The sequence below is a fragment of the Neolamprologus brichardi genome, chromosome 2 (genome assembly GCF_056152115.1).
Source record: "Neolamprologus brichardi isolate AB-2024 chromosome 2, ASM5615211v1, whole genome shotgun sequence".
NCBI lineage: Eukaryota > Metazoa > Chordata > Actinopteri > Cichliformes > Cichlidae > Neolamprologus > Neolamprologus brichardi.
Window position 1 is genome coordinate 14,773,815 of NC_142105.1, and position 25,923 is coordinate 14,799,737.

Sequence of the window (25,923 nt, forward strand, 5' to 3'; positions counted from 1 at the left end):
TCCCCAGAAATCTAACCAAAGGTATCAGTTTAAAACTTATTTCATATATTTATTGTCTTTAAAATGTTTTCATGTCTTTTAATCCTTATTTGAATGAATGCTTTACTTCACAGAGGTGTTTCTAACAGACAGGAAGCAGTGAAGCCGATCTATGGTGAACGTCATCACTCAGGTGTTTGCAGGTGTTTGGTGGTCCTCTGTGTGAGTCCTCGTTGATGCCTTGATGCGCTCTGTGGGACAGACACCACGCTGAAAGTCAGACCGGTGAGCCGCTTTTATTCTGAAAAACCGGAATGCTTTTATTCTGTAGAGCAGAAAGCGGATGTCCTGTGTGTGTATTGCTCGAGTTCGTGAGCTGCAGTACATCAACAGGTGAGAGAGACGGCGCGCACTCAAAGGAAACGGAGAGGTGCGAAGGCGAGAGGATGGAAGGTGAGGAGGTGTCAGGGGAGGAGGTGTCAGGGGGTTCCGCTCCTCTCTGAGCGGAGGACGGCAGAGGGTAGCAGACCTGCGGAGGAGGAGGTCCGCTACTTTCCGGAAAAACAGTCCGTGATTTGTTTCCGCCTGCTCGTGTTAATGATCGACCAGGCTTCAGTTAATCGACGAGCCAAGCAGAGTCATAGGAGTTGAATCAAACGCCGCGCTCAGATCTGAGGATGCTGTTATCTTCAGTATCCAGTCATCAGTTACATCGCTGTTCATTGTTATTAAACACACAGGTCAGGTCTTACCATTGACTGTAGAAAACATGGACAACGTGACAGCTCCCCAGAAATGAAGCCAAAACGTCTCTATCGCCCCCTGGTGTCTGGCTGCAGTATAGGTCATAAACCCCGCCTCCTCCATGTTAGCGGATGGGACTGGGGTGAGACTAAAATAAATTAATTCTCCTGAGATAATTTTTTTCCAAAGATTCTTTCTTTTGTTTTCAACAGTTCTCATCACGCTGATTGATCATCATAAGAGCTTTGCCCCGCTGCACTTTTTCGGTAAGTTAAACGTGTTTGTAAGCTAATCCGTAACTACCGTCCTTAGCTAGCTCCTGAGACCTAGCTAGCTAAAATGAATAGTCGGCTGTCAGGGTTCGTTTAGCTAACCCGTGCAGGTGAATGAATTTACTAAAGAAATCAAGAGAAACTACCTGGGTAGTGATGGTGAGATGAAGCCTCATGATGAACTTAAGCTTTCCACCCAATTTGTCGACTCATGGTTAGAAGCATTGTGATGATTCATTTGCTCTACTGCGCCATCAAGTGGACAATTCAAGTGAAGCGGGCTCTGTGATTATAATGATGTGTAAACCTCTAAACTGAATAGATAAATTGTTTTCTTGGTTATTTATCCCGAATATTGTCTCAGTATGTGTGATACAAAAGAGAAAGTGGAAACTATCAGGACAGAGTTTTGGTATGATTGTGTAACTGTTAGCCTCAGACAGTCAGTCAATAGTATAATTCAGATCATAGATCAGTACATTTGCATATTTTTATAACTATAAAAAGAAAGCTGACACTTTCGAGACTTTATCTAATGTGTAAGCATCACAGCAGAAGCCTTAGATTAGAATCAGTGAGCTGTCGGCTTTCAGCCCCGACCGTGTCCATGCTGTCTGGTGAGAAAGGCGACATCTCACTGATTCTGATGCGTCAGCGCTTTGTGTTTACGTCTTTGTGCAGAATCGGTGTACCTGCTCTCATTTACTGTTTTAGCTGTTTGGTGGTGTTTGAAATGTAGTAGTATTTATATTAAAAATCGATTCAGGATTTTAATGAATCGATATCACGTTATCCAAGCTAGAATTGATTTTAATCGATAATCAAAACCTGCTAGTACCTGTGTAATCATGCTTATGTACATCTGGATAATGACACAAACTAGTATTTGGCGCTTCACTTTTTAATAAACTAAAAGACAGAAATCAGATTATAGGATCTGTAGTGTTGTTTATTTATATTATGGTGCTTATCATTTGTGATATTTATTACTGTGTGCATACTTTATTAGGAGAGATAAAATAAAATAAAAAATCTCTTCCTTCCTGGTTCCATCAAAGAAGAAATGCTCAAGTAACTATGTAACACATACGTAATCCAATTCCACAACACAGTGTGATGGGAAATCAGCTGTGTTTTTCTGCCCATTTTATTTTTCGAATCTGGTACGGACTGCCCGCGAGGCCTCGAACGTCACTGCATACGTAATCAAAGCAAGCCTCGATACGCGCTTCACAGAAACGCCCCCGAGATTACCCGACACACGATTCGACGCTTCGACACACAGGACACATTACTAGCCCAGGGGTGCTCAGTCACTAATTACTGTTACTGTACTTTTATTACAAGTCTTATACTGTAAAAGCAACAGGCTGCACCCTGCTTCAGCTCCTGTGCAGAGCTGAATATTAAATATGTGCAAACAACAGCATGTTTTCAGTCTCTTGCCACATCTGTAAAGACAGTAACAATTTTTTAAAAGCTTGTACTTCCTTAACTCCTCATTAATCAGGAACTATGGATTAAAGTACTGTAGTGTACTGTAATACTGAAAAAAATGTAAGAGAAGAACTTCAGATCCTGAGTGTGTGAGGACAGAAGAATCAGCTTTATTTCAATTTTGAGGGATAAAATTTATATGAGTTTGATGGTTCTGTTGTCTTTGTGATTACAGGAGCTGCCCTCAGATTCAGACCTCAGCACCACCCAGTGACAGCAGACAGATCATCCAACATGTTCACATGTTAACTGCAAAATGAACTGATGAAAACAGTACAAAGGTTAAAGTACCACACGTGCTGTAGTGAAAGCTGCAGTTGTTTTATTGATAAAGTTAAAGACAAAAAAAACAAAAGGATTAATCACTCATGTAACTGTGTCACTATATATCAGCATTAACAGGACTTCAGTTTTGTGTTTCACAAAGCTGCTGATCTCAGACCTGCACAGCTTCCGTTTTAAACATTTGATGTACTCAGCTGCATGAAGAGCATATGAGATTTTCTCTAACACAATTAAATAAAACCTGATGAAGGTCAAAGGTCGTCACTTGTATGTTGAACTACAAACTTGTCATCTGGAATTTTTTCACAGTTTTTTTTACACAGTGTGTTATTTACCATAAAGTGATTCAGAGTTATTCATACCAGAGTAACCAGAGAGGATCACATATTTTTAAATATATAACTTTCTACAGGACTGAATATAATATCTTTATGTAAAAGTCCAGAGCCTCTGGGGAGTATCTGAGTATTTATAACATTACACAAACCAAAGGTCTCATCACAGTGTTGATGAAATGCTGGGTTTATCCATCTCCTGGGGCTGGCCTACGGAAGAGTGCTGAAGATTTCCCTGTGAGGGAGCTGCTGGTGAAGATCATGAGTCCTGCTTGATCAATGCCATGAGCTTCAGTCTTCCTGGTGTTTCTTAAATGATGCCTCTTACAGTGGGTCAACAGAACTTATGGCACAGGACAGCTGTGATGAAAGAAAGGGAAGACGTTTCTCCAAACCTCTGGACCCAGGAAACCCAGCTTGGTCCTGATGGTCTCCCTCACTAGTTTCTCTCCAGGGTGAATGTAGCTGTTGATATAATATGGACTCTATTATTAAATGAAAAGAACAAATTAGACTACACTACTGAAACGTTCTGCTGCTGTTTTTAAAGTCTCCATGTTACCAGGCTGTAGAGGGCTCTGAAGATTTAAACAGTTTTAGATCCATTACACTCACAGTCTTATGTTAAAATCTCAAAGGACAGCATTATATTTTTGATATTAACAGTAACTCTGGGCCTCTGTAGAGTGTGCAGCTGATCTCATTGCTGTCTAAAAATGGATAAAAAAACATAAGTGTTTAACTCTATTAAGAGTAGCAGGTGTGTAGCATCGCTAACTAGCTAGCAACAAGTCTCCAACACAGTGTGTATGCTAGCGGCTAATCTAACTAACGAATTAACAACAGAGTGATTTTAGAACTATAAGATGATAAGCTGTGTGTATTTTTTTATAACAGTGACATGGTTGTATTTACCTTAATTAAACGAGTCGTCAGTCGCGGTAAACCAGCAAAAAAAACTCGAGCAGCCGGGCTACCTAAAAAGTGTAGGGGGGCGTGTTTGCGGTCACGTCCAGTGGGTGTGTGGGCGGGAGCGTTACACAGTCGCTCCACCTCAAGTCACTACTGCGCAGACTCTGGCTCCAAATTTGCAAGATGGCAGCCTCCACAAGCGGGGTATTTTGGCTTCATTTTTGCACAATGGTAGGAGGCGGGGTCGCGTCGTCCATGTTTTCTACAGTCAATTCAATTCAATTCAATTCAATCTTTATTGGCAGACTTTATGTCCATAAAAACAAGACAGAAACACAACCCCCCCCCCAACACAAGGTATAGACCATTAAATATATATAAGTATATAAATAAGTATATAAAGCATTTGTAAAAATATAAAACCATAATATACATAAAACATAATTAATTAAAATAAATCAATAAATACACAAACACTTTAACCAGTGCTTTCTCAGACTGGATGAGTAACGGGAACCACTCACTGTCGGATCTGTAAGTGCTAAAATTATGCTGTTTCTCGAACCATCCAGTCGTTCTCTAAAATTGAACATTAACTTTCTTAAAAGTGCTTTAAAAGTCCAAACACCCACAGCTACAAACATCTGGCTGGCACTACCACTTCTAGGTATCCTGCAAAGGATTCTCATTGCATCATTATATGCAACATGCAGCTTCAGCATGCTACATTGTTTGTAGGATGACCACAAGGGGGCAGTATATAGCGGTGTGCAATACGCTTTAAACAAAGCCACTTTAACTGGAAGTGAACAAAAGCTGAATTTGCGTGCAATCGTATTTGCCTGCACATAGAGCTTGCATCGTTGTCTGTACATGTCATCATCATCATTCATTTGCTCAGTAATAAAGTGACCAAGGTATTTCACCTTTTTATGAACTTCAAGAGTTTTTTGTGCCAGTTTAAACAAAGGAAAATTTAGCTGTTTATCCTGCTTGGTTCTACATATCAAAACAGCACTTTTAGCAGCATTGTACTCAATGTCATATTGCACACCATATTCAGTACAGACATTAAGAAGATCCTGTAATCCAGCACTGCTTGGACTAAAAACAACCAGGTCATCTGCATACATAAGATGATTTATCAATGTTTTACCTAATATACACCCAGTGTTACAGGCTCTCAGCTGTATGGACAAATCATCAACATATAAATTAAATAAAATTGGAGACAAAATCCCACCCTGTCTGACACCATTGCTGACACCAAAGGGGGCAGAAATACTGCTTCCCCATTTAACCTGCATGTTCTGATGAGCGTACCAGTAAGAGAGAATCCTCACGATGTATTGAGGAACCCCCCGTGTCTTCAATTTATCAAAAAGTTTTCTGTGGTTCACTCGATCAAAAGCCTTAGAGGCATCAATGAAACACATGAGGACAGATGAATTTTTAGCCCTATACAAACTGACTATTTCCTTGAGTGCATATATGCACATGTCAGTGCCGTGCTTTGGTTTGAAGCCAAACTGATTATCCAGAGAAGAGATGAACACACTAACTCTGTCAAACAAGATTCTTTCTAACACCTTAGATAAAATACTGGCTAGTGCAATTGGCCTGTAATTATCCAAACAGCTCACTTTTGCAGCTTTGTCCTTCATAACTGGTACCAGTAAAATACACAGCATTGAGTCTGGTAATATGCCATGAATCATAAACCCAGTGAAACAGAGTGCTAAAAGAGGAGCTAGCCTTAAACTAGCATGTTTTAAATGTTCTGCAGTGATGCGATCCAAACCAGAAGCTTTATTATCAGACAACCTATGAATGGCTTCATATACTTCATGTGTCCCTACACTTATTGTGTCATTACTCATGTCAAGATTGTCCTCATATGGATCACTTTTTATACAGTTAAACAACGCACTGTAATGCTGTCTCCATAATGCTGCAATGTTATCTGCCCCAGAAACACCTTCAACAGTTGATGGTAGAGATGGTTTACAGTTATTAAGAGCTTTCACCTCTTTCCAAAAATCTGCCATATTATTACACAGCATTTTCCTGGCCAAAGAATCTGCTCTCAGCATTTGCTCATTTTTAGTTATAAAGCGAACAGCGTACTTATATCTGGCATTCGCACATTTTTTCTGTTCAAATTCTGGGCCTTGTTTAGGTCTTCCAGCCATGGCCCAACATTTATAAGCTATGCGAGCTTCATCATGATACATGGATACATGTTCTTTCCAGCCAGGTCTGATGTTAGGTTTCTTATGCTTATATTGTTTATCAAGCAGTGTACCACTTTCATACAGAGCAGTCACTATATCATCATACATGGAGCAGAGTAAATGTTTATGCACAGCATTCTTACAGTTGACATCCTTGCACAAAAGAGCTTCTTTGGGCAAAGAAATGTTGTTCAGATGTATATCGGTATTACTATGATAAGCTAAGAAATCATCTTCACTACATGCTGACCAGTCTAATTTTACACTGGTAGCAATATTAGTAATATTATTCCCAGTTGTTGCTGGCATTTGTTCCACATTCACAGTAAAACCAAAAGGTATATGATCGGACACAGTTACCTCATACCTAATAGTCATGTTTGCTAAAGCTGCATGCCCATCAGCTGTACAGATACAGTGGTCCAGCCATGATGTACTATGCCAGGCTTCACTTATGTATGTATAGCTATCTGCAGGCAGTAACACTTTGGTAGACAAGATAAGATTATTAACTTGACAAAAGTGAGTTAAGTGGTTAGCAAACCGAGAACTGCTGTCTGTGAGATCAGCATTAAAATCACCCAAAACATATATGCTGTAAGTATCGTTGTCTTGAATAAATGCATTAATAAAAGCCAGCCTACTGAGGTATTCTTGCTCATTTTGACAAGATTCATAGGGAGTATAAATATTAAGAATGATAAAACTACTATTGTTCTGTGTATATTGTATACCAATACACCAGTCTACATCCAGTCTAATGGGCTTTATCACAGGGTCTATTTTTTTATCCCAGAGCACAGCAACCCCTCCAGGTATTCTGCCTCTGACTATAGCTGTGCTGAGATCAGTTGTTGATTCCCCCACTCCCAAAAAACTTGCATTTAGACAGTTAAGTTTTCCCAGGTCCTGTTTGGACAACCATGTCTCCTGCAAGCATAAAATGTCACATTCTGCAAGCAGACTGTCCACAACAATCCGTCGAGCTTTGTCCCCTGCACTCTGTCCCAAACGTAGACCACGACAGTTGTAAGATAATATCCTAATAGACATCTTCATGTTGATACATTGGTACCAAAAGGCGCAGTTATCTCCCCTGCTGGATCCCCTGAGCTTGGCACCACCGTACCGGTCTTACGAGGTTCATAAAAACGCCGGACCAGAGCCCCTTCAGGCCAGAGTTCAGGATTGTACATTTCACCCACATCATTACATTCAGCAGTAACCTTGAAAGAGCCGAACCTGCTACGTTTACCAGCAATTTTTTGGCAGGTCACATCTCTTTTGAGTTTCTCTCTCAAATACAGAGCAAGAGTTTCTGCATCTACATCCAGGGCAAATTTAGTGGCAAACACGCTCACCAATTTAGTTTTCACAGTTCTGATTGTACTCACAGCTCCAGTGCCAATAATCGATACAGGTCCAGGCCTCTTATTGTGTCCAGTGGTAACAGCATGCATTCCTGAACCCGCATTAACCTTCTCCAGCTTGTGACGAGGCTTGCCATTTTTCACAACTTTACTCCATTGTGGGGAGCATGTAGAAAGCACTGTCTCAACGGGATCCTCCGTCGTTGCAGTAGTTTCCATATTACGACCTGAGGCTGTCGTCGGAGCCCGATCTTGACCACGTAGCAACATCTCCGGACAAAACGCTGACACTGTGCTTGTCCCAGTCCTTGAAGCAGCCAAAGCTCCGGCTTCCTGCCTTCCGCGCGGGCCGCCTTTACTTCGGCTCCCCCACCGCTCCTCTGCGTGTTTCCCCAGGGGAAAGTGGGAAGCGGTCCCCGACCCCTGAGCATTCAGCGTAACAGGCTCAGCCGGTACCTCGGGCCGACACTCAAGAGCAGTCACACGGTGGTCGACCTCCACAGCATTGGTCATGACTTGCTCGCAGACATCCGCCTGTAGTTTAACTACATGTTTTAAAGCACCCACCTCAGCACACAGCTGGTCCATTCGCCGTAGTAGACAACACACATCCATGCTGGAGTATGTAACAGGCGGCAAATCATCCAGGTGATGAGATACAAATCTTGGGATATTCTCCCCACACTCATTCAGCACTTTAAGACAGAGTTTAATATTGTTGGCGTCTTTATGCTGTCCTTTATATCCGACGCACCGCTGTGAGGTAGTGGGGCAGAGCTCAAACAAAACTTTCTTGGAGGCTTCAATCCCCTCGGATTCAAATGTGTTCGTGGCCAACAACACAATTTCATCCTGACTTAAAGTTTTGATTTTTACAGCAAGGAAATTAAGTAGTTCATCCTCTACAATTACCCTTCCATCAGTTGTTTTATATATCTCTGGTTTTAATCGTGACCGTTTGAAAGTCGGAGCTACGTCTGCAACACCACCTGCTACATCCGCCATTTTGATCAATGGGTCATACACTGTTCTTCCACCATCCTCTCACAGTAACACACTGATGGTTTCAACACATAGTTTATGTGTTATAGTTTCATTCAATCTATGTTAAACTTTGTATGACTTATTTATTGTGTTATTTCAATTACTTTCATGTTGTAGATCCAAACTTTCTCCTTAAAGTAAACACTTTGGTAATATCAGCAGGTTTAGTCTACAAATGATGGGGTTGATTTAGCCCTCTGACCATGGACTTCAGTTCTGTTACCATTTTGCCACATGAATCTTAGTTTCGTAATAACTTAATTTTGTGCGTCTCCTGCCTGATGTGCTTCGGCAGACGTGTGTGTTTCAGGTGTTTGCTGAGTCTCGTGCTGCGGAGTCCTCTGCTGTCCCCGCGGTCCTCGATGAAGATCCATGAAGGTAATTTGTGTTTCTTCTTTGTGGCTTCACTTTAAGCAGCTGGACACGGTCACGGCTCAGCGACATCAGCAGTGTCACATCTGTGACGCCTGTCACAGACACTCACAGCAGTTTCCTGAGTGATTCACTCGCTCCGCTTGAACTCTGCTCTCTGATTGGACGGTTTCTGTCAGCCGTGACATGACTCTGTGGCCGGTGTTCCAGATCTACTGGCGTTTAGATCAACTGGCGTTGGTCGAACAGATGTTTGGCAGTCTTGCGTTTCAGGAGCTGCTACCGACAAATCAGCAAAAACACGCCAAATGTGTCACCTGTGACACTTGTGAGGTTATCTCAAACACACTCCGTCAGTCTTGATGCTGTTGAACAACAAAATGTTTAAAAATGTCGCGAGTTTACCTGGTGATATCCTCATGCGCGACGCGATCGCGAAAACAGCAAACAATTAACACCACGCCGATGTTGTTCACAGGACAGCAAGAGTAAATGATCGGGAGACTCTTGCCGTCGTTATCGTTCCCCTCGCACGTTTTATTTCTCCGGTTTCAGCGTTTTTGCTTCACAACTACAGCGCGCAGTTTACTTTGTGTGCACTAACATGGACTCGAGTCACCCAGCGCCACCTCTGGCCAAGTGCCACAGCCTACAGCCAGATCAACTTGTGACACACATCTGCACCACGTTTGAATTTGTTTCATGCAGAACACATTTGTACCTTTCAGTTGTGTCCGTTTGTGCGTCATGCAAATAAACCTTTGACATGAATGAAATGACACTAATATGTCACTAGTGTTGTAACATCACATGTCGTTAGCGTAGTCTGTCTGTGTGTTTTCTCTGCGAACAAACATTTTAGAGTTGCTTGTTATATACAGTCTGCATAAGTGTGGTCAATCTAATAAACATTTGTAAGGAGATGGCAGTTACTGTGAATGTACAGCAGGTACACAGTGATTAGTAATAAACAGTCAGACAATGACTCTGACAATCTCATTTAATCTTGCAGATTGAATGCACTTTCTGCGGAAAGTGGTACCACACAGTGTGTGTGGACTTCCCCTGTGCAGAAGGCGACTACAAATGTTGTGGGTGCTAAATAAACAGAAAAAAGTGATCTCTGTTGTCTTTGCTTACTGATTGTTTTTAGTGTTGACAATCCACATTGCTGGGATTGCATCTTTCAACATGTTTGTGGGTAGATTTGGAGGTACCAGGGGTAAGTGCAGCCTCTCAGCCGCTACTCATTGTGATCATAGCAGCAGGTGCAGATGTGTCACAAGTTAATCTAGTAGTAGGCTATGCTACTTGGCCACGGGTGGCAGCAGTGGATTGACCTCCATTTGAAACTGCTCCAGCTGCTGTGTGATAGTGGATCTGCTACAAATTGAAGATCATATGCAAGTGTTGGAAATTAACCCTTGTATTATGTTGAAAAAAAAAATATGACATTGATTTTGTTGCGGGTCATTTTGACCCGTACTGTGTAAATCCACTCAGAACCGTCAAGAAACTGCAATAAAACAATAGCACCTTTATTTCCCATCAGATCAACACGTAGAACACAGACATGCAACAGTTAGACTTTCCATAACTATTTTCAGGAACAATTTGGTTTTTCGTTCTTACAAACACATTTCTTTTGAACTTGCCCTACGTTCTCAGTTTTTCAATGTTCAACATTTTCAATTTTGTCCACATGATGGACAGAATGTAACTGTGTGCTTTCTGCAGATGTACTTCTTGCATTTCTCACAAAGTGCTTGTTTTACAACATGAATCTTCCTAACTTAGATTTAAAAAAAAAAAAAGATTTCTACGTCTTCTCCAGACTCATAAACAGTTGACAAACCAATCGACACACCTGAGTCACTGACTTTCTTAAATCCACTCACTCTCACTGGCTGTTTATTACTAATCACTGTGTAACTGCTGTAAATTCACAATAACTGCCATCTCCTTACAAATGTTCATTAGATTAACCACACTTATACAGACTGTATATAACTACCAACTCTCCAGCCATGTTGATGGATTGCCTATATTGGCTGGAAATATTCATTTCCAGAGAAAAGACACAGACAGACTCTGCTTACAGGATGTGATGTGACAACACTAATGGAATACTGATGTGTCATATTCCAAGGCGTATTTTATTGTTATGGAAAAAGAGAATATTAAAATCATGATGAACAGGGATGGTGATTTCTATGACTTTGTGTATATAATTTGGAATTTTGTACAAATGTAGGCCAATAATAAATATATTATATCATTTCATTCTTGTCAAAGGATCAACACCGTCCAAAGACATGCAGCTTGTGGGGATAGGTTAATTGGATAATCCAAATTGTCACTAGGTGTGAATGTGCGAATGAATGTGAGCGCGAATGGTTGTCTGTCCCTGTGTGTTGGCCCTGCGACAGACTGGCGACCTGTCCAGGGTGTACCCCGCCTCTCGCCCTATGACAGCTGGGATAGGCTCCAGCGCCCCCCGCGACCCTGAAAAGGATAAGCGGAAGCGAATGGATGGATGGATTCTTGTCAAAGGTTTATTTGCATGACGCACAAACAGAGACAATTGAAAGGTACAAATGTGTTGTGCATGAAACAAATTCAAACGTGGTGCAGATGTGTGTCACAAGTTGATCTGGCTGTAGGCTGTGGCACTTGGCCAGAGGTGGCGCTGGTTGATTCGAGTCCATGTTAGTGCACAAAGTAAACTGCTCGCTTTAGTTGTGAAGCAAAAACGCTGAAACCGGAGAAATAAAACGTGCGAGGGGAACGATAACGACGGCAAGAGTCTCCCGATCGTTTACTCTTGCTGTCCTGTGAACAACATCGGCGTGGTGTTAATTGTTTGCTGTTTTCGCGATCGCGTCGCGCATGAGGATATCACCAGGTAAACTCGCGACATTTTTAAACATTGTGTTGTTCAACAGCATCAAGACTGACGGAGTGTGTTTGAGATAACCTCACAAGTGTCACAGGTGACACATTTGGCGTGTTTTTGCTGATTTGTCGGTAGCAGCTCCTGAAACGCAAGACTGCCACACATCTGTTCGACCAACGCCAGTTGATCTAAACGCCAGTAGATCTGGAACACCGGTCGTGGTCACCGTGGACCCAAACAGGCGACTGGACGTGCCTGACAGGAGAGTGTGACCGCAGAAGAGACAGGAACCCTGGATCTGCTGCTGATGTAGAGGTCCGTCCCAGGAAGCTCACAGGTAGACGTTGTCAGCTGAGTGAAACCTCTCGCTGAACGATCGGATCGGTGAGGAGCGACGAGGCCTGTCTGTGTCATGTTTCACTCTCAGGTTTGTCATAGTTGCTGTGATTTAATATGAAGTTGTGGCCTAATCCCGGCTTGGAATGTGCACGGCTCTGAAAGCTTTCCAGGTACGAAGCGTACGAGCTCTGGACTCTGAGCAGCGTGTTTGCTCTGCAGGTGGTGAATGCCTGAAGTGTCACGTCACTTTTAAGCCTTTCTTTTCCTGCAGCACACCTGAATCCGTCAGCCGATCAGCTGACCGAGTCCGGACCCGCAGCATTCCTCGCCCACATTCCGAGGATGTTATGAGCAGGATAAGCCGCTCCCGCCCTGCACACTCACCCAAACACGCCGCTGTGAATCCCGTCAGCCTGTCGGGCTGCGGCACGAAAACGTCTTCCTGTTTATTCCCGCTGACACGCTGGTCATCAGGCTGAAGCTCGGGCTGAGAAGGTTCCAGATGTTTGCTGTCAGCCAGCTGCTGTGTGAACCTGCGCCGCACACCAAGTCTGTGGAATAATAAACTGAAGTGAAAGCTTCGAGTGAGAGGCGCTTTCTGTCAGCTGTTCCTGCCCTTGGACCTGGATGATGTCACTGAGGAAGGACGATGGTGTGCGCTACGAGGTGAGTCCACCGTTCCCTCTCGGTTCCCCGGGTATCCTGACGTCAGAGATCAGGTCGGTTACCAGCCCGCTGACTGAACACGGCTTTCTTGATCCAGGCACGAGGGCGCTCACCTGAAAGTTGGCGGAATCTGAGCAATCACAGTGATGTTAGGAGAAGAATAAAGTATAAAACCAAGACGACTCAGAGGTCAGTGTCAGCAGCTCTGCATCAGTGTGTGTGTTAATAAAGTTTGAAGCCTGGACAGGAAACCATCCATCATTCAGGCATTTTATCAAATAAATGTCTGTAAAGTCAGTAACCGTTAGAAACGCGGCACGTGTGCGTGTGAGGGCCGAATCGCATGTTAAAGGTTATGAAACAGAAACTGAACCCAAAAGGAATCACATCAAAGTTGTGACTGAGAATGAACATGTGTCACTCGGAGTCACACAGACTTCAGACCTGCTGGTGTCGACGCTCTGAGGGATCCTTAGGAACGGGGACGTTGTTTTCCTGAGATCTGATTGGCTGGTGGGTGGGGATTTCATACCCGCTGATCGCTAATCTGGAGCAGGTTCGGTTCACAGCATCAGTTTATTTTTTTAACCCCCTTCACAGAAACCTGGAGTTACTGGGGTTACCTGGATCAGGTGAAGTCCTGCTTTGTGCTGCAGACCTCAGATCCGACTCTCTGTTTCTAAACGTATCCCCCTTACTGTCAGCCTACTGCTCCTGGTCACCCCACCCGGCCTGCCGTGTTTGCACTGCCCTCTAGTGACGTCTGGAAGGGGGCGGGGCTAAAGCAGCTTCTTTCACACACAGGATGAAGCAGTATCAGATACAGAAGGATTATTCTGAACTGCGAGTCAGGCAAAACTGCTCTGTTAGAGTCTGGATGTGCAGTTCGCTCACCCTTTAATACAGGATAAAGTCTTTATGTTTGGGGTGGTGTTCACTTCCTGTCAGGGTCAGAGGTCAGAGAGGACCTAAATGTAAATGTAAACCCTGTTTGTTCTCAGAGAATCTGAGTGATCCCTGTGAGGAGGAGCAGGAGTGGGAGGAGGACCCACAGCACTTTGTCTCCTGTGAGAGGGAAACTTCAGCCTCTGCTGCCTGAAGCTCTGCTGCCTGGACCCCACCGCGTTTCATCAACATGTCCTCTGATTGGTCCTTCCCTTCAGTCTGAAGATCTATCAGCCAATCAGTTTCTGTCTGGGTGAGCGCCACTTCCTCTCCCCACCAGCTGCTGCAGTCACTCAGCTTACTCAGCAGCACGAGTGTGTGTGTTGTCCTGTGTGAGCCCTCCCACCTTCTTTTCCACTCCCATCCCCCTTCCTCACACACAGCCTGTGTGTGTGAGTCAGTGGAAAAAGTTACACTCTGTGAGTGTGTGTCTGTCTGTGTGTTGTCCTTGCAGCAGACTTTGCTTCAGTGCGGCGGGGGAGAGGAGTGAGCGAGGATGCTGCAGCTGGGTGAGGATCGGAGCTGAGGGGATCGCAGCGTTTTGGGGTTAAAGGTGAGCATGTGCTTCCTTCAGTTTGTCCCCGCCTGCATAAAAACGGCTCTGACCCGGTTCAGACCTGGTCTGAGGGTTTTAGGTGATCAGGATTATTTGTGAATCATCGGTTTTCTACTGAGGGTGAAGGAGTTTACCATCAGAGGCAGTGCTTTGGGGCTGTTTAGACTGAGGATTTTAAATATCAGTAATCCCCTCTGTGGGTCACCGTGCCCCCCGAGATGTCCCAGCCTTGGTGGTGGGGTGGGGTGGGGGTGGGGGGTGGACACTTCCTGAGTATCTGTGAAAGCTCTCAGTCATCCAGGTCATCGCAGTCTAAGGAGCTCGGGGAGAAAAGTGTCTGGACTTCTTAAGTTTGCAGACGTTTCACCTCTCAAGGAAACTGAAAGACGTGCAGACACACTTCCTCAGTCATTTATTCAGTATGTGTGTGTGCTGGAAAATCTTTTTTTTCAGTTTCTGTCGTCTGTAGTTCAGAGTTATCTTTATTAGTTATTGATGATCTATATTGATTAACAGTGGTGTAGTACACTAGTTTAAATGACGTGTAGGTGCCCTGTGTTTGTACGGCGACTGCAACCGTCTCTGTGCTTTTCTTCCTGTGAATGATGATGCTGCGTGTGAGCAGAGTGCTGATTGGTTGAAAACTCTCCTTCCAGCTGAAGTTGTTGTTTGGCGACCTGGTTGTTTGTGTCAGGCTGAGGACGTCTGTGTGAGTCTTTGTCATTTGCTGTTATTTCCCATGGAGACAGCGTGCCGTCCTCTCAGTCATCAGGGAATGTAAAGTTCTGCAAGCTCCAGAGCAGACTGATGACAGCAAAGATGCTCAGACATGTAATGAAATACCTGACAGTCTGTTTCTTTCACAGCCATCTCCATCATGGAGGTGCCCAGAAGGCTGTCCTTCCCACTGGTTCTCCCTAAACCAGCCTCGTCTGCTCGGTCTCCTCTGGGAGCTGCAGGTCAGACAGCTGGAAGCAGCAAAGATCAAACTGGAGGGGAAGAGTTCATCTCAGAGGAGAAGACGCCTGAGTCAGGGGTGATTGTAGTGGTGGAGGCGCCACCTGAAGATGGAAAAGCTGCTCGGAGATTCTCCTCTCAGGACAGTTTCTCAGAGGAGAGCTCGTTATCAGAGGAGAGGCTGGAAGAGGAGGCCAGAGAGGCCCAGAGGAGGGCCGAGGAGGAGGAGGCAGCAGCCAAGGAGATTGCGGCCCAGAGGCAACAACTGGCCATCCAGGAGCTTGTGGAGTCTGAGAGGAGCTACCTGCGCCTGCTGCACCTCAGCACCGTGACCATCAGGAGCAACCTGCAGCAGCAGCTACAGGTAGGACCTAGGAACACACCTGCCCATTGAAGCAGGAAGCAGGGGGAGGGGCCAAACTGCTTGTTTCAGACGGAGGGCGACTCTAGGGCCTGCACTGTGCCCTGGGATCAGACACAGAAGGATTATTATCGACTGTGAATCATACAGAACTGCTTCAGCTTTATTTATATAGCACCAAATCACAACAGCAGTGGCCTCAATGTGCTTTATATTGTAAGCTAAATAATGATAATATATAATAATACAGAGAACACCCCAAAAAGGACCTCTGAGAACAAGCACTTGTTCATAGAGCTCATCCAGCTGGGGAGGAAGAAGGGCTGAGGGAGGGGACAGAGATTAATAATAAGCAGTGAATAAATGCAGGGAGGTGTATACACTCACAGTGACAAACTCTGATAGTGACAATACAAAGAAGCAAAAAGAAAGTGGCTGAACGTAAAGCTGCTGCTCACCTGTGCAGCAGGTGAGGGTTTTAGCATCCTGCGCCCTCTCAGTGGTTTCTTATCACCTGCTTTTCATTATGCCTGTTCTGTTGCTTAGTACTGTTAAATGACAGCTTATTATTACTGTGCTAATGAAATGAGGCCTCATAAAACATAATGAAATCAAGCTTTATGGGCAAGGAGAGCTGAGCTGTGGAAACACAGCGAGGGAGCAGGGCGAAGGCGTGAGTGAATGGCGGCTCTGTGAGACAGATGAGCCGCTGGATTGTGCATTGTTCAGCCTCCTAGCGCCCAGCGCACCCACTGCCCCGTTTTTCCAGCATGAGCACAGATCTACCTTTATTATCAGAGGTCAAAGGTCAGCCAAGCTCTGACGCTGCTGCAGCACATCCCCATCACTTTTTCAGCGTTCCTCAGATGTTTTTATATACTCAAAATACATGAACACAATGTGTTATAATGGGTAATTTGGGTTATAATGGGAGCGTATGGGTTGTAATGGGGAACCTTCAGACTTTGGGGTTAAAGAAGTGTCTGATATCAGGTAAAAACCCTTATTTCCTGTCTCCCCTCCACTTGCTCTGACCGAAGCCGCCTCCAGCTGGACTGGACAGCATGTTTCTGCACATCGAGGAGGTGATCGACGTATCGAGCCGTCTCCTGAGCCTGCTGGACCAGAAGCAGCTTCAGTCTGGAGAGCCTGACTTCCTGCAGAGTCTCTGTAAGCGACCTGACACCAGACCTTTACTTTGATGTGTCACCCTCACAGCTTCAGTCTTTCTGTCGTTGTAAACAGGAAGTCAAACAGGAAGTCAAACAGGAAGTGGTTGTTGTTTGTTGTTTTTCTGACTCTTATCCTTTTTCTTTATTGACACAAATTTAAAGATGGAGTAATGTGATTCAGCTCAGGTGAGTTCCTGAATCACACAGGTGTCACCTCTTTGTTTTTGTTCCGGGGAAGACTCTTCTTCACAGACCAGCTCAGCATGTAAAGTCCACCTTAAAGTCAGACGTTGTGGCGCTCTGACGTCTGATAAGCTGATGTTTCTCTAACTTCTCACAGTTTTTGTTGGATGAACACGAGATGATCATCATCGAGAAACCCGGGAGGTAGACAGTGAAAATGCCGTTTCCCGTGATGAATGTTAAAACTCCCTTTCTGCTGCTTCCTGTAAAGGAGTAAAGGTGTGTTTTCCTTCGCTGACAGGTGACTCATTTCTCAGCCTGTCATCAGAGATGGAAGCCGCCTATAAGGAGTACCTGGCGCACTACAATCATGTGACGGAGGTGGAGAACAGCTACAAACAGAAGGAGGCTCTGTGGAATGAGGTTGTCAGAGTCATCAAGGCTGCGGCGTAAGTTTATGGCGCCTCGTCTCGCCTTGGACAGGAAGTGCTCAGAGCCGAGGAGCTGACTGATGAGTCTTGTGTCTCTCTTGACCTTCAGGCCTGACGTCAATGCCACGTCACTGAGCTTCTTTTTGGTGATGCCCGTGCAGCGGATTGCCCGCTACCCCCTGCTGCTGCAGACCATCCAGAAGCACACCGACGCCTCCCACCCGGCCTACGCCCTGCTGGAGCAGACCGCTCACACCTCTGTCGCCTTAAACTGTCGCATCAACGAATACAAGCGCTTCCGGGAAGTTGGTGAGGAGCGTGACTTATGGGGCCGGATGTTGCCGTGAGAAAGCAGAAGGTTTTAACTGTCACTCGTGTTTTCTAGCTGACAAATACAGGAAGACGGAAATGCTGACCATCAAGGACAAGATCGTGCGCCTCAACACCCACAGCATCGCCAAGAAGACCGCCAGGCTCGGTCAGCAGATCAAACATGAGGCCGGACTCAAACCTAAGGTAGGCCGAACCCTGAGCCTCATCCACAGGAAGCTCCGCCCACATGTTTGTGAGGAGCAGCCAATCAGCAGAATGCTGTCTTAAAGGAAGAGGAGCTAAAACAGCTTGTGTCAGACAGCACCAGGATGACGCACAGAAGGATTACTGTGAACTGTGGATCATGCAAAGCTGCTCTGGTGGAGTCCAGGAGTGAGAACAGCAGGTTACAGCTCATGCAAAGCCTCCGTCAATCATACACTGTAATCATACGTGTGGAAGGATCAGCAGGGGGAGCAGGCTGCAGACAGGAAGTGTCTGATCAGACCTCCCACTCTCCCCAGGCCACTGCTGTGTTTACAGTAGGTGTGAACGTCCGAGCCAGAGTGACTGTACAGCACACGTCCTCCATGAGTATAAAAATTACAATCGATGTCTCACAGTAAGTTACTGTCAGGTTTATTGCTGCTGGACTCTGAACTGTGCAATCAGACAAGTGGGTTTATTTACAACACCGGTGATGTGTACATGTATAGAGTGAGGCAGGGAGAAGGGGGCTGGGAAAAAGGGGAACGCACGCTCAGTCCGAGTCCACACCGTGCTCACTCTCGCTCACGCTCACGCTCATCTGGGAAGGGTCCAGAGACGGATTGTACAAGGGAGATGGAGATAGACGTCAGAGCAAGGCTCAGGGAGATCAGCATCAGTCTGAGCCGGGCTACACTAACACTAGTGAGTAAAGCGCTCCACTCCAACCGGGCCTTAAGTATGGGTGGTGTTATTCAGCTGTGGTGAGCTTCCCGTTTGAAGCTCAGGTGACCACTGGAAGGTCTGATCGACCAAATGCTGTTAGGTGGAAGCACAGCTGTGCACTGGGGAGAGTGGAAGGTCTGATCAGACACTTCTTGTCTGCAGCCTGCTCCCCCTGCTGATCTTTCCACATGTATCATTACAGTGTATGATTGACTGAGGCTTTGCATGAGCTGTAACCTGCTGTTTTCACTCCTGGACTCCACCAGAGCAGCTTTGCATGATCCACAGTTCACAGTAATCCTTCTGTGCGTCATCCTGGTGCTCCTCCTATAAGACAAATGTCTTCTGATTGGCTGCGCCTCACAAACAGCAGGTCTTCTCTGAACCTCTGGCTCCTACTGACACTGACCCCATTACTACACGTTTTAAAGCAGTGTGTCACACAGCTGGTTTATGTAGCGCAGCAGTGTGTGAGCTCAGAGCATCTCTTTAGACTGGCGTGTTGGATGTCTTGCAGCTGGTGGACGAGGAATTTGATGCCCTGGAAGGATTCTTCTATGTTTTGGAAAACGGCATCCTGGAGCTGCTGGAGAACGTGGAGATGTACCTACAGCACCTCCAGGTAAACTCACGCTCACACTTTGTCTTGGCTTTCGACTTCAAAGCTTTAGTGGACTTTAGTGACTAAAACATCAAACCTGAATAAACTCATTTGTAAAACATAAATTTGCAGCAGTCACTGTTTCAGGCTGTGACTCACGGTCAGACGCTATAATTACAGACGTGCAGTCATGAGTTTGTGAGTCTCTGTCAGGAGGCCACACACATGCTTGTGTACCTTTCTGTTTTCCTCATTCTGTCCTTCACACCAACACTCAGCTCTTTGTATCTCTCTGCTGTTTAGCTTGTTTAGACGTTAGCGAGGACGACCCGCCCACATCTCCTGCTCTCCGTCTGCAGCACAAACACCGACTTTAAGAAATGCTCAGAAACGTTTATTTGTTTCAGCTTCACTCTGATGTGTTTGATTGTACATGTTTGGTTTGTAAAATAACGTGCTGAGGGCGGCGAGTCGTGTTTGGACAGCCAAGCACTCAGCTGTGTGTGGTTGCTCTGCAGGGCTTCCTGTCCTGCCGCACGGAGGACTTTGACTTGGACATGGATGGTGAAAAGGCACCGATCTGCTACAAGGAGATCACGACAGCGCTCCGACAGTGGATCCTCCCGATGTTTGTGAGTGATTAACTCTGAGAACGGTGCTGCAGTCTTTACAGGTGCAGGAAATGTCGCAGCACTGCATCCTGTCGGCTCGTGTCCAATTAAGATGATCATCCAGGATGAGCTGCGATCACAGACACAGCACCAAACTTTACAGATTACATCACAGACTTCTCTCTGTGTAAACAGCTTCTGATTGATGGATGGTCTGCATCCTGCATCCCACCTCCGATCTCCTCTGCACACGCTCAGAACATCAGAGGTCAGACACAGACCGCTGCGTCTCTGAGCGCCTGCAGAGGTGGACATGCATATTTTGCCCCCTGTGAAAGGATGATGCAGTGAACGACAGTCTGCTGATGTCGATCTGTTCTTTGTTCCTTCTTCCAGGAGAAGAGGATGAGGAAGCTGATCCACCAGCCTCTCTGTGCTCTCCGGGACCTCCTGGTGGGCCCGAGGAACCTAATCAGGAAGAGACTCGACAAGCTGCTCGACTACGGGGTGATCGAAGGAAAACCCAACCTGAGCTATGAGGAGCAGGCTGTGGCCAACACGTACAGGTGGGAACTGGTTTCTGATGGTTCCTGATGGTTGGAGCTGTGAGTGACCTCCTCTCCTCCCCTCTCCTCCTGACAGGACGTTGAACACACTGCTCCTGACGGAGCTCCCTCAGTTTAACGGGTTGGCTCTGCAGATGATGTGGAGCACGTTGGGGACGTTCAGCTGTCTGCACAGAGATCTCGCAGCAGACATGGAGCAGCTGTTTCACAGCTTCGCTCAGCAGGTGACGTCCTTACAGACAGGCTGATGCACAAAAACACGTTGGATATCTGTGCTCATCCTTCACGTGTCTCCCTGCAGCTCCCTCACAGCAGCCTTTCTCCTGGTGCATTCTGGGAGTGGGCAGAGTCTTCGGTGCTGGAAGGAGCGAGGAGGCTGCAGCATTTATGTCGAATGGTGGAGGACAAGCTCAACGCTCCAGATTCCCAGGTTAGCGTTCAGATCGGCTTTCATTCATTTATACAGCAGCAAACCACCTCAGGGCACTTTACACTGTAAGCTACAGAGCATTATGGGCAACAGTGGACCATGTGGACATGTTTGACATGTTTCAGCTGATTGGTTACTGCTGAGAGGTCAGAATAAAAAATATAACAGTGATTTTATCATCCAGCAAACATCCTTCTCCGAATATTTAACCACACCGACGCGATGGTGTCACACCGACGCGATGGTGTCACACCGACGCGATGGTGTCACACCGACGCGATGGTGTCACACCGACGCGATGGTGTCACACCGACGCGATGGTGTCACACCGACGCTCCCAGTCTGAGCTTCAGTTTCCTGAGATTGTTGGTGTTCGGTGGGGGCGGTGGAGTTTGCTGTGTGAGCGTTGAGCATCGTTCCTGAAGTAATCTGTCTAAAAAAACGCCACCTGTATTTCCTGTTCTGCCGCGTGTTTCGTGTGAACTGGTTCAGCTGCTGGTCCCAGTAAAGATCTGAAGTTCCAGTCATGTCACACTTAGCTGGAGGTTATAATACAAGGTTCTGGCTGAAGAATGTGGCGAATCATCATCACAGGCGATAACGAGTTAGAGACGAGGACGCGGTGAATGTGCCACTTCTGGTTCTTCAACTTTGCAGCTGCAGAACCAGAAGTGTCTCTTTCTGAGTCATTGTTTTCATTTCTGAACACCTTCCAGGTAAATTTGAGCACGTGTGAGTAATTCAGCAGCTCTGCCCTCTCTGAGATCTGACGTCTGCTCGTGTCTTTCAGCCTCTCAGCCCGTCCTCTCAGCGCCGTCTGAAGCAGCTAACGGATAAGCACGGCTCTGGAAAGATCTTCCAGGTGATGAGCACGGTCGTGGGCACCCGGGACCTGGACCTGAACTTGACTAAGGGCGAGCTGGTGGCGGTGATCAGCGAGGCCGACAGCCGTGGAGACAGAAGGAGGTGGCTGGTCGATGCAGGAGGTGAGACTTTTTATGACATTTGCACTAAAACCTGAGAGGAAGAACTGTGGCGCCATCTGCTGGTGAGCCGCTGTTATTGCAACTGAAACAGACGAGCAGCTGTGCAAACCGGGTTAGTCTGACACTGTGAACAAATGAATGTTAAACTATATTTACGTCTTCACGCAGGGAAGCGAGGCTACGCTGCTGCCTCGAAACTCATTCGCTATCACCAGCCAACAGACGACCCGCCCCCTTCACCACACCCGAGCCTGACAGAAGATGTGACCACACGCAGAAGACACTCCTACAGCCCGGCGGGCAATGCCCCACTGCCCATGAGTCAGCCCTGCTTCCAGGTAATTGAATTCCTCTGCATTAGACTGTCCAGGAGACGGAGGCCACGTGCTGTCCACCAGCGCAGGACTGCAGGTTGATCATCCAGCTGCAGTCAGAATACTTTAATAATCCCGACAGTCGCCCCGAGATAATAAGAACAGACTGAACTAATTAAATAATACAACATGTTACAAAGTTCGCTCTGATATGTACAAACGGGCAGGAATGACTTTCTGTGTCGTTCAGTGGTGCATTATAGGTAATGTCAGTCTCTGACTGTGTTTGCTCCTGTGACTGGCCAGCACGTTGTGGCGAGGGTGGGAGGTGTTGTCCTTGTCTTGGACAACACCCTCCTCTCCACCTTGACAGCGTCCAGCTCCGCCTGTTACTGGCCGTCCCAGCATGCAGCAGCACAGAGGATGGCTCTGGTCACGACAGTAAGACTGAATTTGTTGTTGTGCACAGCAAATGTGATGCTGTCACATCCTCGTAGGCGTTGATACGCTGCTTGATGGAGCGCCGGATTCTCGGCGGTCTGCTCCTGAACAGTAATGTGACACAGACCGGCTCTACCTGAGCAGGTGATTTAAAGACAGGCAGCTTGTTGTTGATGCTGGATCCTGTCTAAGCTGTCAGTGTTTACAGTGTTTGGTCCACCCAGTAACAGCCTTCACGTGGATCACGTGTTAAATGCTGCTTTTTTTTCATGTTTCCAGGTTGTGGGCGCCTACGACTTCACGGCTAGATCGAAACACGAAGTTTCCTTCCGGGCCGGAGAACCCGTTCGTGTCCTGGAGCCTCACGACAAACGAGGGAGCCCCGAGTGGAGCCTGGTGGAGGTCAGAGGAGGTCAGAGAGGCTACGTGCCCTCCAACTACCTGGCAATCATGCCCGTGGGAGCGGGGCTGCCCCCGAACCCTGGCTTCTTCCTTTAGGGGGTGGAAACTGCAGCTGGTGCAGATGAGAGGATGGATGGAAGAGCCTCCCAGGATCAGCTGTTTACAGTCTCAGTGTTAATCCTGCCACTTTATCCAGTTTACGAATGGAAGTGTAAAGTTTCTCCTGTGGCGTTTCCTGCTTCCACTTCCTGTGCAGCGTGCACAGGATCGAAGCTTCAGGAGCAGCAAATGAAGTTTACTGACTTTAGCTTTAATAATGAAGGTTTACTGGTCTGTAGTGATCTCTGCACTAACATGCACAATCATCCAAGAATGCTCTTCAAAGATGGCATCTGTAACGCCATGAAGCTCTGACGGCGTGTCACCTCAAACAGCCTGAACATTTGGACGATGTTCGGTGTGCGGCGAGGACACAAAGTTGTTTTTAAGATGAAGGACGATTTTCATGGCTGCTGAACGGTGAAGCGCTCATTTCCCATGAACCTCAGAGTGATGCTGCATACATGCAGGGTGTGAGCTCTCTCAAGCTAACTGTAACGTGTGTGTGTGTGTGTGTGTGTGTGTGTGTGTGTGAACCCTCTTCACCTGCAGCAGAGCTGACAGGTACACGGCGCTCTCATCATCTCAGACTGAGTAATGTGATGTAAATGTGAAACGTCTCCGAGGCCGAGGAAGAACAAGACTCAGCAGGAGGAGGAGCTGGGAGAGGGGCGAAGGACAGCGGCAGTTTCTGCTTTGCCTATGAGCGGATTTAAATTTTGTTGTACTTTGATTCCAGAGTTTTACGTAGGAGTGAAATGGGTCAGGACAGAATAACCTCCTCCTGCATTCACATTCACCTGACGATGCTTGTTGCTATGGATATGGCTCAGGCAGCGCGGGTCACATCTGTGGCGTTTGCTCGGCCGGACTAAAGCTGCAGCAGCATTTCTTGATTCCCGCACTTTTGGGTCAGAATCATTTGAAAGCATCTCTGAGCCTCCTGATTGGCTCTCAGGTCAAAAACAGGAAGCTGAGCTCCAGTAGTTTTGCAGAAAACAACAGCTTGAATGTTTGAGCATCACAGACTCCTGGCCTCCTCCTGTGGGGCTGAGCACCCTCAGCTGCTGTGAGCGTGGAGCAGAGGGAGGGAGGCCGAGAGTCAGAGCTGCTCAGCTGTTCCCATCAGGCTGAATGTCAGGAGGAGGAGGATGCTTCTCTCCTAAAATACCAGATGTCCTCAGGGTTAGTCAGATGGACTGAAACCTCAGCCTGAGAACATTTACCTGATTTCCCCTCCTCAGAGCCCGGTTTAGGATGAGGGGAGTGGTTCATTCCTCAGTTATTTTGGGAAGTTTTAATTCCACAGACGTGCAGATGAAGCTGCAGCGTTCCCTATGTGGAGGAAGTAGATATTTGAACCCATACACACATGGAAACCACAGAGGGAACATTTCTGGCTTTTTCTGTCTGATCAGAAACCAGGTCAGCATCTTCCTCGAATGCTGTTCTCATTTTCACCACCAGAGGGAGGCAGAGACTCGGAGCGTGTGTGCATGATCAGACTAACCGTGTGTGTGTATGTGTGTTTGGTAATCGTGGCCACAGTGTGTACTTCCTGTTTTGTTTCTGTGTGGTTTCATGAACCTGCTGCTCAGTCGGTCCTGCTGAGTCATTCTGTTTCCTCGATGCTGCAGAGCCTCGTGACCTCTGCTGAGCTGCCACAGTTGTGATGTTGAACTCAGTCACACAGCAGGTGGGAGGCTGAGCAGCAGCAGAGAGTGTGGCTTCAATAAAACTAAACTCAAAACTTTTTTGTGGCGTTGCATCATTTCATAATCAGATGTTAGTTGTGAGAAGAAGCACCTGAATATTTGTGATGATTTACGAAGCTGTGGGGTCCACACCCACTCAGCCCCTTTTACAGTTAAACATCTGGAGACACAGCTGTTCTTGTTCATGCATCATCATCATCATCAGTGTGCACATTTGCACACAGCCTACAAGTTTTTGCCATCTACTGAATAACAAGCTGAAACAGGAAGCTGCAGTTCCTCTGGTGTCCAGCAGAGGCAGCAGTCCCCATACACGCTAGTGTTAAATAAACAGCCTGATACAGGAACAGCATTGGTCTCCATAGATAATTTACTCCTTCATAACAGCTGTCTTAACCCTGTGTTGTACAGAATAAAGATAAGAGGAAAAAGAAAAGTCATTATATGCAGATGACACATTTTTATTTTACTGGACTTTGTTTGAATTCAGAGACAAATATAACAGCTGTCCAGGTAAGGATGTTTCTGTACCTCACCTGTTTAAATTATATTAATCATCAACTTTATTTATTCATCAACTTTATTTATAAAGCACTTTAAAACAACCACAGTTGACACAAAGTGCTGTACATTGGAACTGTAAAATAAAATTACATAAGATATAAGTAAAAACCAAATAAAAGAAGAGTGAAATCATTAAATAACTGCTTCAATTAAAAGAGAAACTAAGTCTCGCTGAGGTTAAAAGCCAAGGAATAAAAGTGGGTTTTAAGACATGATTTAAAAGTGGACAGTGAAGGGGCCTCTCTAACGTGCATGGGCAAATTATTCCATAATTTTGGAGCAACAATAGAGAAGGCCCTGTCCCCTCTGAGCTTCCTCCTGGATCTCGGTACCTCCAGGAGCAGCTGGTCAGCTGACCTGAGAGACCGACAGGGTATGTGGGGATGAAGAAGCTCAGAG

At 46.2% G+C, this 25,923-nt stretch overlaps 2 protein-coding genes and 1 long non-coding RNA gene across 7 annotated transcripts; 2 read left to right on the forward strand and 1 right to left on the reverse strand.

The window, feature by feature from the left end:
• Positions 1–324: 324 nt before the first annotated feature.
• On the forward strand, positions 325–3,033 carry LOC148106101 (uncharacterized). The gene is made up of 3 exons (XR_015719725.1): positions 325–432; positions 936–989; positions 2,668–3,033. It is a non-coding gene; the product is annotated as an uncharacterized LOC148106101 (long non-coding RNA).
• Positions 3,034–7,228: 4,195 nt separating this feature from the next.
• On the reverse strand, positions 7,229–9,239 carry LOC148106102 (uncharacterized). Its single transcript, XM_087847445.1, has one exon. The coding sequence runs from the start codon at positions 8,631–8,633 to the stop codon at positions 7,314–7,316; it is 1,320 nt and encodes a 439-aa protein (XP_087703571.1). The 5' UTR covers positions 8,634–9,239; the 3' UTR covers positions 7,229–7,313.
• On the forward strand, positions 9,032–24,986 carry LOC102786705 (rho guanine nucleotide exchange factor 37-like). Of its 5 annotated transcripts, none has more exons than XM_087847436.1 (16): positions 9,032–9,050; positions 13,947–14,143; positions 14,345–14,443; positions 15,313–15,767; positions 16,805–16,934; positions 17,421–17,568; positions 17,660–17,859; positions 17,936–18,066; positions 19,313–19,417; positions 19,915–20,028; positions 20,404–20,573; positions 20,650–20,797; positions 20,875–21,003; positions 21,794–21,989; positions 22,158–22,327; positions 23,024–24,986. In XM_087847436.1, the coding sequence occupies exons 4-16, from the start codon at positions 15,324–15,326 to the stop codon at positions 23,240–23,242; spliced, it is 2,304 nt and encodes a 767-aa protein (XP_087703562.1). In that variant the 5' UTR covers positions 9,032–9,050; positions 13,947–14,143; positions 14,345–14,443; positions 15,313–15,323; the 3' UTR covers positions 23,243–24,986. The 5 variants fall into 5 exon arrangements, with proteins under 5 accessions (XP_087703562.1, XP_035767632.1, XP_006781970.1 ...); XM_035911739.2 differs by lacking the exon at positions 9,032–9,050 and adding an exon at positions 12,028–13,134; XM_006781907.3 differs by lacking the exon at positions 9,032–9,050 and adding an exon at positions 12,028–12,945.
• The last annotated feature ends 937 nt before the right edge of the window (positions 24,987–25,923 follow it).

Excerpts from the sequence above, each read along its gene's own strand:
- LOC148106102 (XM_087847445.1), bottom strand. The coding sequence starts at position 8,633 with ATGGCGGATGTAGCAGGTGGTGTTGCAGACGTAGCTCCGACTTTCAAA.
- LOC102786705 (XM_087847436.1), top strand. The coding sequence starts at position 15,324 with ATGGAGGTGCCCAGAAGGCTGTCCTTCCCACTGGTTCTCCCTAAACCA. Across the intron at positions 17,569-17,659 it reads AGAGTCATCAAGGCTGCGGC|GCCTGACGTCAATGCCACGT; the intron begins GTAAGTTTATGG and ends CTTGACCTTCAG. Across the intron at positions 20,029-20,403 it reads AGTGGATCCTCCCGATGTTT|GAGAAGAGGATGAGGAAGCT; the intron begins GTGAGTGATTAA and ends TCCTTCTTCCAG.